Raw genomic sequence first — 14,558 nt, forward strand, 5'->3', positions numbered from 1 at the left:
CATAGGTTCTATCATGTATGCTATGCTATGTACCAGACCTGATGTGTGCCTTGCTATAAGTATAGCCGAGAGGTACCAAAGTAATCCAGGAGTGGATCACTGGACAACGGCCAAGAACATCCTGAAATACCTGAAAAGGACTAAGGATATGTTTCTCGTTTATGGAGGTGACAAAGAGCTCATCGTAAATGGTTACGTCGATGCAAGCTTTGGCACTAATCCGGATGACTCTAAGTTACAAACCGGATACGTATTTATATTGAATGGTGCAGTTATCAGTTGGTGCAGTTCCAAGCAGAGCGTCGTGGCGGGATCTACGTGTTAAGCAGAGTACATAGCTGCTTCGGAAGGAGCAAATGAAGGAGTTCATATCTGATCTAGGTGTAATACCTAGTGCATCGGGTCCAATGAAAATCTTTTGTGACAATACTGGAGCTATTGCTTTGGCGAAGGAATCCAGATTTCACAAGAGAACCAAACACATCAAGAGACGCTTCAATTGCATCCACGATCAAGTCAAGGAGGGAGACATAGAGATTTGCAAAATACATACAGATCTGAATGTTGCAGACCCGTTGACTAAGCCTCTTCCACGAGCAAAACATGATCAACACCAAGACTCCATGGGTTATAGAATCATTACTATGTAATCTAGATTGTTGACTCTAGTGCAAGTGGGAGATTGAAGGAAAGATACCCTAGAGGCAATAATAAAGTTATTAGTTATTTCCTTATATCTTGATAAATGTTTATTATTCATGCTAGAATTGTATTAACCGAAAACTTAGTACATGTGTGAATACATAGACAAAACAGAGTGTCCCTAGTATGCCTCTACTTGACTAGCTTGTTTATCAAAGATGGTTATGTTTCCTGACCATAGACATGTGTTGTCATTTGATGAACGGGATCACATCATTAGGAGAATGATGTGATGGACAAGACCCATCCGTTAGCTTAGCATAATGATCGTTTAGTTTTATTGTTATTGCTTTCTTCATGACTTATACATGTTCCTCTGACTATGAGATTATGCAACTCCCTGATACCGGAGGAACACCTTGTGTGCTATCAAACGTCACAATGTAACTGGGTGATTATAAAGATGCTCTACAGGTGTCTCCGAAGGTGTTTGTTGTGTTGGCATAGATCGAGATTAGGATTTGTCACTCCGTGTATCGGAGAGGTATCTCTGGGCCCTCTCGGTAATGCACATCACTATAAGCCTTGCAAGCAATGTGACTAATGAGTTAGTTACGGGATGATGCATTACGAAATGAGTAAAGAGACTTGCCAGTAACGAGATTGAACTAGGTATAGTGATACCGACGATCAAATCTCGGGCAAGTAACATACCGATGACAAATGGAACAATGTATGTTGTTATGCGGTTTGATCGATAAAGATCTTCATAGAATATGTAGGAACCAATATGAGCATCCTGGTTCCGCTATTGGTTATTGACCGGAGATGTGTCTCGGTCATGTCTACATAGTTCTCGAACCCGTAGGGTCCGCACGCTTAACATTCAATGACGATTTGTATTATGAGTTATGTGATTTGATGACCGAAGTTTGTTCGGAGTCCCGGATGAGATCACAAATATGATGAGGAGTCTCGAAATGGTCGAGGGGTTAAGATTGATATACTCGAAGGTTATATTCGGACACCGGAATGGTTCCAGAGCGATTCGGGTATTTTTTGGAGTACCGGGAGGTTACGAGAACCCCCCGGGGAAGTATTGGGCCTTAGTGGGCTTTAGTGGAGAAGAGGAGGCAGGCCAAGGGGAGGTGGCGGCCCCCCCATGGAGTCCGAATTGGACTAGGGGAGGGGCGGCGCCCCCCTTGCTCTTTCCTACTCCCTCTCTCTTTCCCTCTTTCCCTCTCTCCTACTCCGGAAAGGAAAGGGGAATCCTACTAGGACTTACGAGTCCTAGTAGGATGCCCCGCACTTGGCGCGCCCCTAGGGGGCCGGCCTCTCTCCCTCCCTCCTAGATAGATCTTGCGTGATCATAGTAAATTTTTTGAAATACTGCGTTCCCCAACACGTAGCACCTGCCAACCAGGCAGGCATGACTTGACAGCTCCACCAAAGCTCCGTGCAAGACGAAGCCGCTCCACCTCTCGCCTCTATCTTCTAGCGCTGCTCCATAAACGATACTCCCAAGAGAGAAACGACACCATAGTACCGCCATCATCCGATCTGGAAGACCAGATCCTAGGGTTTCCTCCGAAGCAGCACGAGTGGGTTGACAACAATTACACGACGATGCCTTCATGAAGGTAACGACGCAAAACGCCGCCATCGCCCGCCAACGGCTCGGTTTCCATCGGCAACTATGTCTCCTCGACTCGTAGCCGGGACTAGATGACGAATCTCGAGATCCGACCACCCAGCCACAGGCCGGCCACCTCTGACGGAAGAGATGACCACCACCGCCGGTACCGGAGGTGCCGCTGACGCGACCACCAGGCCCTCCACGCCGACGTCGCCGATCCAAAGGCAGATGGTGCGCCGCCGCCGCCGCAGCCCAAACAGGGCGGGCCGCCATGCCCGCAGCCCACGCCGCCTCCGGCGCCGCCGCGCCACAGCCGTTGCCGTCGCCAACACTGCCACCACAACAACCATTAGGACGTTGGTCGGATGCCACACCGCTGTAGTCCAGATCTGGGCCGTCATGAACCAAATCAGCGTCGTCGCGGTCCAGATCGAGGTCACACCCTCGAGTCAGGGCGCCCCGCATCACCCTATGACCCGCGAGAGGGAGGAGTGCCTCCGCCGCCGCACACATAGGCTATGCCCGGCGCCGACCACCGGCGGCAACGGATGGGAGGGAAAGGAAGGAACGGTGACCCGACGGCTAGGTTTGGAGCCCCTCGGTCGCCCGCGCGGGGGGCTACGGAGGGGAGGGGAGGAGAGAGATGAGATGTCTTAAAAATTGGGGAAGAATTTCACTTCCCCGGCCTTTGCACTAACTAAGGATGCATACAGCCTTTTTAAGTATGAGTACCCTGGTCCTCAAGAATAAATAGGAATCTAAATTCGCCTCCGTGAGGATTTGAACCCAGATGTTGGGTTTGTACATCCACTCTCTCAACCAGTTGAGCTAGGCTCACCGCCCCGTACTGTGGCTCATGGTCTCGCATAATTCTCCGTTCTGGTCTCGCATTTTTTCGACAAAGGGTGGATTTTATTACTCAAAATGAAGCATCAAGATAATACAAACATAGTAAGGACACACCCGGCCTCTGCATAGTTAGGATGCACACAACCAACACTAACACACACACACAAAAAACCGCCGGCAAATAGCAAAGCCATATAAGACCAAAGCTATGCCTAAGCGAGAGAGAGAGAAAACCCGTCCCGAAGCGTTCTAAATAGCGATCGACAACCTACAACAATGACCATATCTGCAATAGCGATCGACATTCTTCAACAGCAACGCCTTCAGGAAGGGAGCGACGCTCGAGCACCGCCGTCACCGGAACCAACCACCAAAGGGTAGGTTTTCACCTTGAAGAAACTGTCCGAGCATCTCCGAGCAATGCCTTCAACAAGGTAACGACGGCGAAACATCGTCATTGCCAGGTATAACCGACATGGTTCTGACCTAGGTTTTCACCCCGGAGCTCGAGACCGGGGTACTCAAAAAGCACCACCATCGAAGTCAAGCATGTTGTCACCACCACTTTTCCACAATCCTAGCAGCTACATGTGCATAATTCTACCTTTTGGTGGTTCTTGCTCTCGGTGTAGTGAGATCCTCGATGGAGCCCGTCATCTTGTTTGTTTTGTGAGATCTTCGGTGGAGCTCCTCGTCTTGCTTGGGCTTGAGACTTTGGTCTCGGTTCACAAGGGGCTCCGTTCACTTCTCGCTAGCCTCCCCGGCCTCTTTCATTTTCCTTGTTTCCTTGGGCTTTAGCCCTTTTTTTTTTTTTTGAAGACATGGCAGCCACCTTCAGAGAAGGAGTTTTACAACGGTAACACCGAAGCGTGAAATCTCTAATAAAGTTACATCCATGTGTGATGCGTCCCAAATCTTCCGAAGGATGGTGAGATGTGCGCCCCCATGTAAAAATGATGTTTTTGCCATTGGCTAGATGAATGTTCAGGTGGGCGGCCTTTAAAAATATATAATCAATTTTTTTAGGGCTAAAAATATATAAATACAATCATTCATTTGTGCAGACAAGATTCTGAAATCGTCCATATAATTACTCATCCTTTTGGCGAAGAAACAATTATTGGTACAAGACAATTGTGACCTCAAGCTAATACACGACACGGTCCTTTTAGTTTCCTGGAAACGGTGAGTGATCTGACAAATAACAAACAATTAATCATAATAAACTGTAAACAGTAACAACCATGATCGACCACTGTAGCCGGCGCGTCGCGAGGCAGTCCGGCCAGAGAGATCCGCTAGTTCTTCTCCTTCTCCTTGTTCTTGGAGGGGACGCGCCCATCGGTGCCGGCCAGTATGCCGTACTTCTCCTTGCGGGTGATGGTGGTGCACTCGAAGCCGAGCTGGTCGCTGAGCGTCTTCTGGATGTAGTTGGCGACCTCGATGGGCGACTTGCCCCCGCCGCAGGTGAGCTCCTTGGGCAGCATGTTGAGGAAGGTGACCTCGTAGACCGGCCGCGGGTTCATGAAGAAGAAGTATGGGTCCATGAGCTTGAACCCGCGCACGGTGGAGCCGTGGAACATGTGCTCCCTGGTGTTGATCGCCACCGGCACGATGCGGTCGGTGAGCTCGGCGAAGAGCGCGCTGAAGCGCAGCAGGTAGGGCTCCCGGCAGGTGGTGCCCTCGGGGCAGATCACCAGGTCGCCCTCCTCCAGCAGCCGCCGGATGTTCTCGGCGTCCTTGTCGCGCTCCCGCGTCAGCGCCACCGCCTTGATCGGCGAGATGAGCTCCGAGAACTTGGAGATGCTGTAGGTCACGCAGCTCACCTTGCGGCCGAGCGCGACGGCGACCTCGATGGGGTCCAGCACGGTGCGGTGGTTGCACACGAAGAGCACGCCAGGGCTCCCCTTCTTGGGCGGCGGCGGCGGGTTTCCCTTCACGATGAGCCTGATGCCCATCATGTGGTAGACGTAGAAGACGATGCGCTCCGGGAGGGGCAGGTTGATGTACACGCGGAGGAGCGCCAGCGCGAAGCCGAACGGCATCCAGAGGAAGGTGACGAGCGCCACCAGCGGCGTCGGGCGCTGCGCGAGGCGGCCGTCGTGGAGGATGAGCGGCGTCAGCAGCTGGTTCTTGGGCACCGGGCTGTACTTCCTCGACGTCACCAGGTAGGCCTCCTGCATGCACACCCACAGTGAGTGCTCAGCGTGCGGCACTGTGTATACTGTTTATCTTGATCAGCATACCCAATTAATTTTGCCATGTGCACCATCTCAGTACGGGTTTACTGTTTATTTTGGTCCGCATACTCAATTACTTGGCCAAGTACCATTATCTTAGTACAATTGTACAACTTGCTCAATGAATTACATTTGAAATCGTCGTGCACTTGTGCTATTGAATCGGTACTGCTTAGTGCAATTTCAGAGCAAGTCATCTACCTAAGGAGAAGCGCCGTAAATTAAGCTGCTAACTATGAATTCCAGTAGTATTCCGCGAAAAAAAATGCAGTAACAAATTAAGGCCAATATGAACTACTCTATCTTGGACGGAATACTCGAACGGTAGCTACTGGTGCTGGTTTAGCGATTCTAAGCGTGCATCCCAAGTGCAAAAATCTCAAAAGAGTGCAAGCACCGTGTATTTTGACCAGGATACTCAATCAATTTCGCCGTGTGTGCCACCTCAGTACAGTCGTACTTTACCCAAATGAATTTTAGTAGGTTTGGATCGCTGTGCTTTCGATTCAGTACTGCTAGCTTAGTGCAATTTCAGAGTAAGTTCTACTTTAGTACTCCCTCCATCCAAAATAAGTGTCATGGTTTCAGTTAATTTTAGTTTAAATTTAAACTAAAACCACTACATTTATTTTAGGATGAAGGGACTAAAAGAGTTTCTTACGAAAGAGTCGGTAAATTTTAAGGAATCACTAAGCATATTTAAGATGCAACATTTTTCGTTCCATAATATAAGAGCATTTTCATTTCATAATATAAAAGCGTTTTTGACACCGTAATATGGGAGGGATTGGGGCGGGGGGGGGGGGGGGGGGGGTGTTACTTTGGAGTAATGAAGATCACAGGCAGCAGTGAGCTGTGAGGCAACGAGGCCAAAATAGAGGAGTACCCCAGTAATTAAGCAGCTCGCCCTGCCCGTACCAGAACAGATGTGCAAATTAACTCCAAATCTGGCGCCATAAATACGTGGCTAGCCTAGCCACCTAGCCACCCCACCAAGAGAGAAATTAGTTATTCTCTCTCTCTCAGTACTGGACGTCTGGACTCTGCCAGCAGCAAGGTCCCAGAAGAAATTTATGCCTCTGCGAACCCGGTCAGGACGGTGGCAAGAAGCCATTAAAAAGAAACGAAGCAGATTAGTAGCAAGGGAAAAGGAGATCCGGGAGACACGCACACGCCAGCCTTCATGTCCGGCACTGTCACACGGAAACGGCAAGCGGCGCGATCCGCCTCCTTGAATGCGCCCTGGACAGAGCTTGAATTCCCACCAAACAACCGTAAATGGAGGTCGCTCACTCACTGGCGCCGGCCTGAGCCCCCCAGCGGCATTCACTGCGCCAGCGAGACCGACAGCTTTTCCCGTGGCCCGTGCTGGCCGTGGGAGCGGGAGGCGCAATGGAACGGAAGCCGTGATTATAATTACAGTAGCGTCTGAGCCGGTTGCCATCGCTACGCGGCCGATGCGCAGCAGCTGACGGTGAACGAGACTGTCGCCGTCGCGCTCGAACAACTCTGCCTACCGGCCACCAACTTGCCAAATCTGTCCTGAGACCGTCGCCGCATAGTTGGTTGCCAACCCTAGCGAATTTGCACCGGGCAGCGACTGATTAGACATTTAACACGGGGTACCTACGTCGTGACAGGCGCAGGACTGGCTGATGATGCTACTGCTTACTTACTACTACTACTACCCAAGTTTCCTTTGATATTCAGATTCAATTATTTGAAAAAAAGGAACAAGTCATTCAGCAGAATATGTCCAGATGAGGCCTAAGCAATTTATAGCAGTTCATTACAATGCTAGCACTGCACGGAAACAGAGCGCTGCTACTACTACTAATTGTATCGATGAATCCACATGAGTTCACGGCGCAAATAAAACTACGAACGACAATTTTATACAAGTAGTGATAAGGGAAGAGAAGAGAGAGTTGGAGGAATAATCGAACCTTGCATATGGACATGAAGTTGAAATCGGTGGCCCTGTCGCCCATGCCGACGTCGGGCACCGCGTCGCCCAGCTCCTTCACCACGGCCTGCTTCTTGTGGTCGCCGACGAGCACCCCGGGCTTCACCATGAACCCCGTGGCCTTGCCGGACTTGCCCACCTCCAGCTCCGTGCCCACCACCCGGTCGGCGCCGAGGAACTCCCTGGCGAAGGGCTCCACCATGACCCTGGGGCTGGCCGTGATGATGTACCGCTTGCCGAAGGACCGGAACACCCGCCAGCTCTCCGGGTGGACGTCCTGCGCGTAAAACTTGGGCAGCACCGACCGCGCCGCCATCTCGATGCTCCGCACCTTGAGCCCGGCCACGGAGATGTACACGAGCGTGCTGATGGCCAGCGACTCGGAGAAGAAGATGTAGGTCACGTACACGAAGGGCACCGACAGGAGCAGCGCCACGGCGCGGAGGACGCTGCCAGCCTCCAGCGCCACGAGGAGGTAGTAGGGGAAGGCGTTGGAGGAGCGGAGCAGCGTGCCGTCGAAGTCGGCGGCCACCGTCTGCCCCGACCTCCCCTCGGAGCTGCACTCCTCCACGGGCTTGAATTTCGGAGACGCCATTGCCTCGTCCCGATCTCGACCAAGGTGATGGCAGTGGAGCAGGGGGGAGGGAGTGGTTATATAAGCCTGGTTGGTGGTGGTGGGGGGGAGGGAGGGAGAGTCCCAAAGGTACGGTGTTTAATTTCGAGCAAGGTTGCAGCTAACTTCAGAGGCCATTACTTCTAGAGAGCGATTGATGATAGTACACGGTACTGCCATTGCCATCGGTAGTGAAGCAACCTGCGACCTGAGAGACGTGGATTCCTCGCGAAAAGGCAAAGGAGCGCTTTAGAAAAGGTTAGCTAATGGTTTGCCTGAGTAATCCATTTCGAGGTCAGGTAGGTGGTATACTACTGGCCGGCTTGCTCATTTTCTCACTAAATACTACTCCCTGTGTCCGGTGAATAGTATACATTTGACTTTAAAATTTATTTTAAAAAGTATACTTCTATCTTTCCAATGTATTTTAAAGTAGAAAAAAATATATCTCTCTCATCACACGGTAATCAAGACCAATAATATTCTACTCATCGCACGGTAATACATATGGTCTCCTTAATTTTTACATGCACTTACCTCATTGGGGGTCGGGTAATTAAAGAGGAAAGAGACGGTGGCTTGCACCTTTCCAATGCATTTTTTTACCTCACTCCGTAATTTTCCTAAAATTTCTATGTGTACACTTTTCATCGGACGGAGGGAGTATACTTGTAGGGTTATGAGACGGTGCAGTAGTAGTATTGTAGTGGTGGTACTATTTTCCAAGACGTTAGTATCTAGACACAACGTTTGCCTGCTAGAGCGTTAGGAAAGCCCTTGCCCCCTACGTTTCGATTAGGAAAGCCACCTGTCCAATCTCATCTGGTCCCGCACCCATCCTTCTCCTCACCCAATGAGTCAAAGTGTGCGCTCCGCGTGACCTTGGTGAGGGACACAACGCACACACGCCCTCCTCCCCACCCGCTCCCACGCGTCCCAATTAGGAAAACCATCCGTCCAATCCCATCTAGTCCCGCACCCACCCTTTTTCCCATCGGACGAGTCAAAACGCATGCTTCGCGTGACCCTGGTGAGGCACACTGCGCCTGCGCACGCCCTCCTCCTCCCCTGCTCAATTGTTCCCACGTAGTGGTAGAGTTTCAACAGGGCCAGACAGGGCCGCTGCCCCCCTCCCCCGGCGCCATAGGAAATTTTTTGTATAACATGTAGTAAGTATCCCAAATCTATAGTAAAACCAGCCAACCATGGTTTTGGGCGCCCCGCCGGCCCATTGCTCCACCAACGAGGTGGCCCAGCTTCGCCAATGGGCCCACGCCCTAATCTTCTTCCCCACGAAAGAAGACATGGAATCCTTCCCCTATCGCATAACCTGTCATGAAAGCTCTATCAATGTGAAAAATCAACGGATCTACCAAGCAGTTTCAGGCAAAGGAGGAAGAAAGAGGAGGGAAACATACCAGGTTGCAAAGAAGGAAGAGAAAAGGTGAGATTCCTCTTCTTCTTCACTCTGAGTGTGGTTTTGACCTTTCAAAGCCTTCTTCACCTTCAATGCAACTCCTCCAAGTAGTTGATCCAACTAACTTTTCTTTTTGTATAACTCTTGTGCAAAAGAGATAAAAATGCTAGGACATACTGTAGGATAGGTGTGATAGGTCTGCAGTATTTGTGTTGGTTGCATCCACCTCCTTGAGGTGATCCAACCAACTTTTGTTGCATAGTGTGCAACACACACAAATAACAAAACAATGCATTGTTAGTTGCGTCCACCCCCTTCAAGTGGTCGAACCAAATTTTACTGCATAGGGTGCAACACACACACACACACACACAAATGAAGAATATATAATTGGGATAACTGGTTTGTTGTGCATAGTAGTGTAGAGATATCTTGTAAGCAATTTTGTTTAAAAAACTGGCTAAAAGGGAAAATACGAAAGTAGTGGTTTGTTTTGTGATCGTTTCATGTTTCTAAAAGTTGCACCGACTTCATAGTTTGGTGCTCCTCACCCCGTCACGTGTAGGGGGCGCAAAAATTGTTTGTGTTACTGTTTGAATGTTGCATCATGACATGGGAAAAATCCTACATGACATGGGTGGGACTGCAATTAAATGTAGTTTGCAAATTTGTTTGTGTATTTGTGCAGCTAGAATAGACCCTCCGTGCAAGAAATAAAAGATAAAAATGCATATATTACAAGAAACCGGAAAGTAGCACCTATCATGGGGGTGTTGTGTGCAACTTATGTGTCCATCTGTGCAACTGACAGTGCCCTTGTGTGCAATTGACGGAACTAGCTTGGATGATTTAGCTTGATCAAAAGTGCTAGGAGATTTGTTTTTGAGTTGTTATTTGCAAACTTGCTGCTAGTTGATGTGCTTGTTCCCCTTCGTTCGTTGGATGATGTTGGTGTTGTACGAGAGTCATCGGACTCTACTATCACCCGTGGAACCACTATCCATATAGTGGTTTCCGTGCAGTCAAGGAGCCATACTCTAGTTGAAACAGAAAATGCGAGGGTTACTATTGGAACGATCAAGACTGGACTCATAGCTAGGTCTGATTTTGAGACTCATGGTAGGTGCTAGGAAAGTGTTGAATGCAACTACAAACCATGCGTAGAAGAAGTTCTCGTTAGCTACCCCCACATTCCTTCAATCAAGGTGGACCACGAGCTGACTATAGGTCAGGTATTCCCAGTGATGTTGTACATCACTTTGAATCCTGCGGTCGACGCCTTGTCAACATCACAACGAACAAGTCCAACCCTGTTTTGTAAAGCCCAGACCCTATGCACACTTTCAGCATCGACACGGATCCTCCCCCTCTCTGGAAAAACCAATTTTGCAGTCTCTGGCTTGTACCATTGGACCAAGAATTTGGTGAGGTCCGCGGGGCAGTGTGTCTGAATGCACAATAAACCCAAAATATTTTTTTGTAAAGGTATGCCCTTTGCCCCAGGGAAAGTTTTTGGTTCTCCTTGTTGAACCTCGCTGGTTAGGCCCTGATCCTTCTAGCCCTGTGATAGTCAAGGAGGGTCCCGTTCTTCATTTTTTTTCACCTTCTCTTTCTGCTCTACTAAGATGAAAGGGAGAAAATTTAATTAGTTTAGACAATGACGCCAACTTCTATCAAGTTCATGTGCAACTTTACATTCATATGGATGCCAACTTTTGTGAGGTTCGTGTGCAACTTTACATGATATGGATGATACCTTCTGTGAGGTTCACGCGCAACTTTACATGATAGGGATGCCAACTTCTATCGCGTTCATGTGCAACCTTTTAATGCTTTCTTCAAATGCATGGTGATTCACAAAAACACAACTTATTACAAAACAAATAACCATGTTCATGTGCAACTTTATATCCACAAGGGATGCCAACTTTAATAAGGTTCATGTGCAACTTAATGTGAAACACTATTTTCAGTGAAAAAGTGGTTTGAAGGAGTAACATGAAGGAACATAATGAAAACCCATAAAAGTGAAAAAACATGCGGGTGCCTACTAGCATTGTTGTTACCTGATTAACTGCTATAGTATATGTGCCTGTTCCCTATGGGTCTGTAATGTCCTACATGGGAATTTGTGCTTCCGCCACTTTGCAATACGAGATTCATTATGACCCTACAGATGCAAGTGAGCGCGGAAAATGAAATCAAAACCATTTAATCCTACGAGCGTGTTTCCCATACAAGGTTCGTTTTGTATTGAGACAAAGGATTTGCCTCCAAAATATTATATTCCCTACTTACCACATGTTTCGCTCCCTCCTCTTCATTATTAGTGGTAGATGCCTATTGGTCAGCAACCTATTTTGTGTTCCACCGTTCAGAATGGTGTCCAGTACCCTGCGTGGAATAAACAAGAAAACTAAGATAGTTTAAAACAATAAAGTGAGAAAACATGAAACGTCTAGAAGGGAAAAGGGGGGCGAAGATACAGCTCTTCCACTACCACCCGTATCTCCTTGTACATTCTTTAATTTCTTTACCTCCTTTGTATGTGAAAAGCAAAACACACAGATTAGTCAAAGCAAATAAGGCGGGGATGCACGTAGAGCGACATTATGTAACCCCCAATATTGATCCCATCTTCGGGACATGTCACATGTTCGTGCAAAAAAACAAAGCTAGCGCTGCCATGCCACCGTCCCCTCCCCCGTCATCGGATTCCTATCCGTCCTATGTCAACGGCAAAAACACATGAATATATTAACCACTGAAGTTGCCAACAAAATGTGACTATGAAAATAGATCAACTTGCGTGAATCTTCTCTAGCCAACTTAGTATAGTCGTGCATGCAAACTTCGCCATGGTAAAAATTTAAACTTGGGCTACTTCCATAGCCAACTTAGTATGACTGTGTGCGCAACTTGACATTGCTCTACGTGCAACTGTTGGGAATCGTTGCATGGAAAACAAAAAAAATTGTACACACACGCAATGATTTATCCATGGAGATGCATAACAACGAGGGGGAGAGTGTCTCTACGTACCCTCGTAGACCGTAAGTGGAAGAATTTCACAACACGGTTGATGTAGTCGAACTTCTTCGCGCTTCAACCGATCAAGTACCGAACGCACGACACCTCCGCGTTCTGCACACGTTCAGCTCGATGACGTCCCTCGCCTTCTTGATCTAGCAAGACATCGAGGTAGTAGATGAGTTCCGTCAGCACGACGGCAGGGTGATGGTGATGGTAGTGATCTCCGCAGGGCTTTGCCTAAGCACTACAAAAATATGACCGCGAGGGTGTAAACGGTGGAGGGGGGCGCCGCACACGGCTAGGTAATTTTCTGGTGTGTGCTAGGCGCCCCCTTCCCACATATATATAGGTGGGAGGGAGGGAGGAGCAGCCATAGGGGGCGCCCAAGTAGGAAGAATCCGAATTGGAGTCCCTCCCAAGCCACGCCCCCTGCCATATTTAACCGAGGGAGAAGGAAAGAGGGGGAGAGGGAAGGAAGTGGGAATCCTAATCCACACTTTCCTTTCCCCTCTCCCCTTTCCTTCCCCTCCTTAGGCCGGCCCATATGGGGGGTGCACCAGCACCTTGTGGCTGGTGTGTTTCCCCTCTTGGCCCTTAAGGCCCATATCTTTTGGCGGGGGTGCCCGGAACCCCTTCCGGTGACCCGATAAGTACCCGGTACCCCCCGAAACACTTTTGGTGTCCGAATACAACTGTCCTATATATCAATATTTACCTCTCGACCATTTAGAGACTCCTTGTCATGTCTGTGATCTCATCCGGGACTTCGAACAACATTCGGTCACCAAATCACATAACTCATTTAATACTATATCGTCATCGAACGTTAAGCGTGCGGACCCTACGGGTTTGAGAACTATGTAGACATGACCGAGACACCTCCTCGGTCAATAACCAATACCGGAACCTGGATGCCCATATTGGCTCCTACATATTCTACGAAGATCTTTATCGGTCAAACTGTCGTGGAGTTGTCACGGCAGATGTCCTAGCAGAAGGACTTAGTCGTGGAGCCATCGCAACTAGGTTAGCTTAAAGGGGTTAAACGGGACAAAGGACACAGGGAGTTTATACTGGTTCGGCCCCTTGCGGTGAAGGTAAAGGCCTAATCCTGTTTGAGGTGGTATTGCTTAGGTTTCGATTGCCAGGGAGCGAATACACTTGACCTAGCTTTCGATCTCTTGTTTCTTACCCTAAACCGCCGCCGTGTCGTCCCTTTATATACACAGGTTGACGCCCAGCGGCTCACGGAGTCCCGGCCGGCTCATAAACAATGTGTCCGGCTCGGTGACTAATTACACTTGCCTTACAACACAAGTCATACACATATGGCGGTTTACACCTATGGGCCTTAAGTCGCCTTTGGGCTTCGGGCCCTTGTAGGTCTGCTTCGTGAACCGCCATCTTGAACGTCTTCATGGGCTTTGTCTTATGAACCGCCATAAGTATAACCCGGCCCCTCCTGGGCGGGTCATACTTAATAGTTATATCCCCAACATTAGGCCCCAGATTGATTTGAACTGGTTCATGTCAATCTTCAATACTTAGAAAAATCCTTCTTCATCTATCCTTGTGAGATCTTGTAACCCGCCATGACGTCATCTCCTGGGATTATGGTAACCCGCCGTGACGTCACCTGTCATTAATATTAGACAAGGCCCAAATCTTAATAAATCTTCTCTTTTTAATGAACCTTCGAAAATCGAGGCGTCTGTGCTATAGCATATCCATTTTTTGGCCTCCTCGATTCCCGCGCATGTCACCTATCCTTTCGACGTTATAAATAGGGCCAGGGGTCCCTGTCACTTTTCCCCCTTTGCCTCTTCGTCCGTCTTCCACCTCGCGTCGCCTCAGTGCCCGAGCTCCGCCGTCGCCGTCGACCTTCGCCACTGCCTCAACTACGGCCGCTGCATCAACCTGATTTGACCAGAATCCGTCCGCGCGCCTCCGCTGTTCAATAGATCTGGTGAGTTCTCCTCCTTCCTTTCCCCATAGATCTCATTAGGGTTCCATACGTGTTCGTCGGAGTTCATCTTCGTTCTTTGTTGTAACCTTCTTCGTTTGATTCAAACTTGGCACCTCTCCTATGCGGTGGTAATTGTAGCATTCGTTTTTGTTACTAGGGCATCTCCTTTTGCATAAAAAAATCCGATCTGGACATA

At 48.9% G+C, this 14,558-nt stretch overlaps 1 protein-coding gene across 1 annotated transcript; it reads right to left on the reverse strand.

The window, feature by feature from the left end:
* Positions 1-4,197: 4,197 nt before the first annotated feature.
* On the reverse strand, positions 4,198-7,976 carry LOC123079794 (glycerol-3-phosphate 2-O-acyltransferase 6). The gene is made up of 2 exons (XM_044502603.1): positions 7,314-7,976; positions 4,198-5,304 (listed from the first exon to the last, which is right to left on the reverse strand). Exons 1-2 carry the CDS (start codon positions 7,926-7,928, stop codon positions 4,426-4,428), a joined length of 1,494 nt encoding a protein of 497 aa, XP_044358538.1. The 5' UTR covers positions 7,929-7,976; the 3' UTR covers positions 4,198-4,425.
* Between the last annotated feature and the right edge of the window lie 6,582 nt (positions 7,977-14,558).

Source organism: Triticum aestivum, chromosome 3D (assembly GCF_018294505.1).
Source record: "Triticum aestivum cultivar Chinese Spring chromosome 3D, IWGSC CS RefSeq v2.1, whole genome shotgun sequence".
Lineage (NCBI taxonomy): Eukaryota > Viridiplantae > Streptophyta > Magnoliopsida > Poales > Poaceae > Triticum > Triticum aestivum.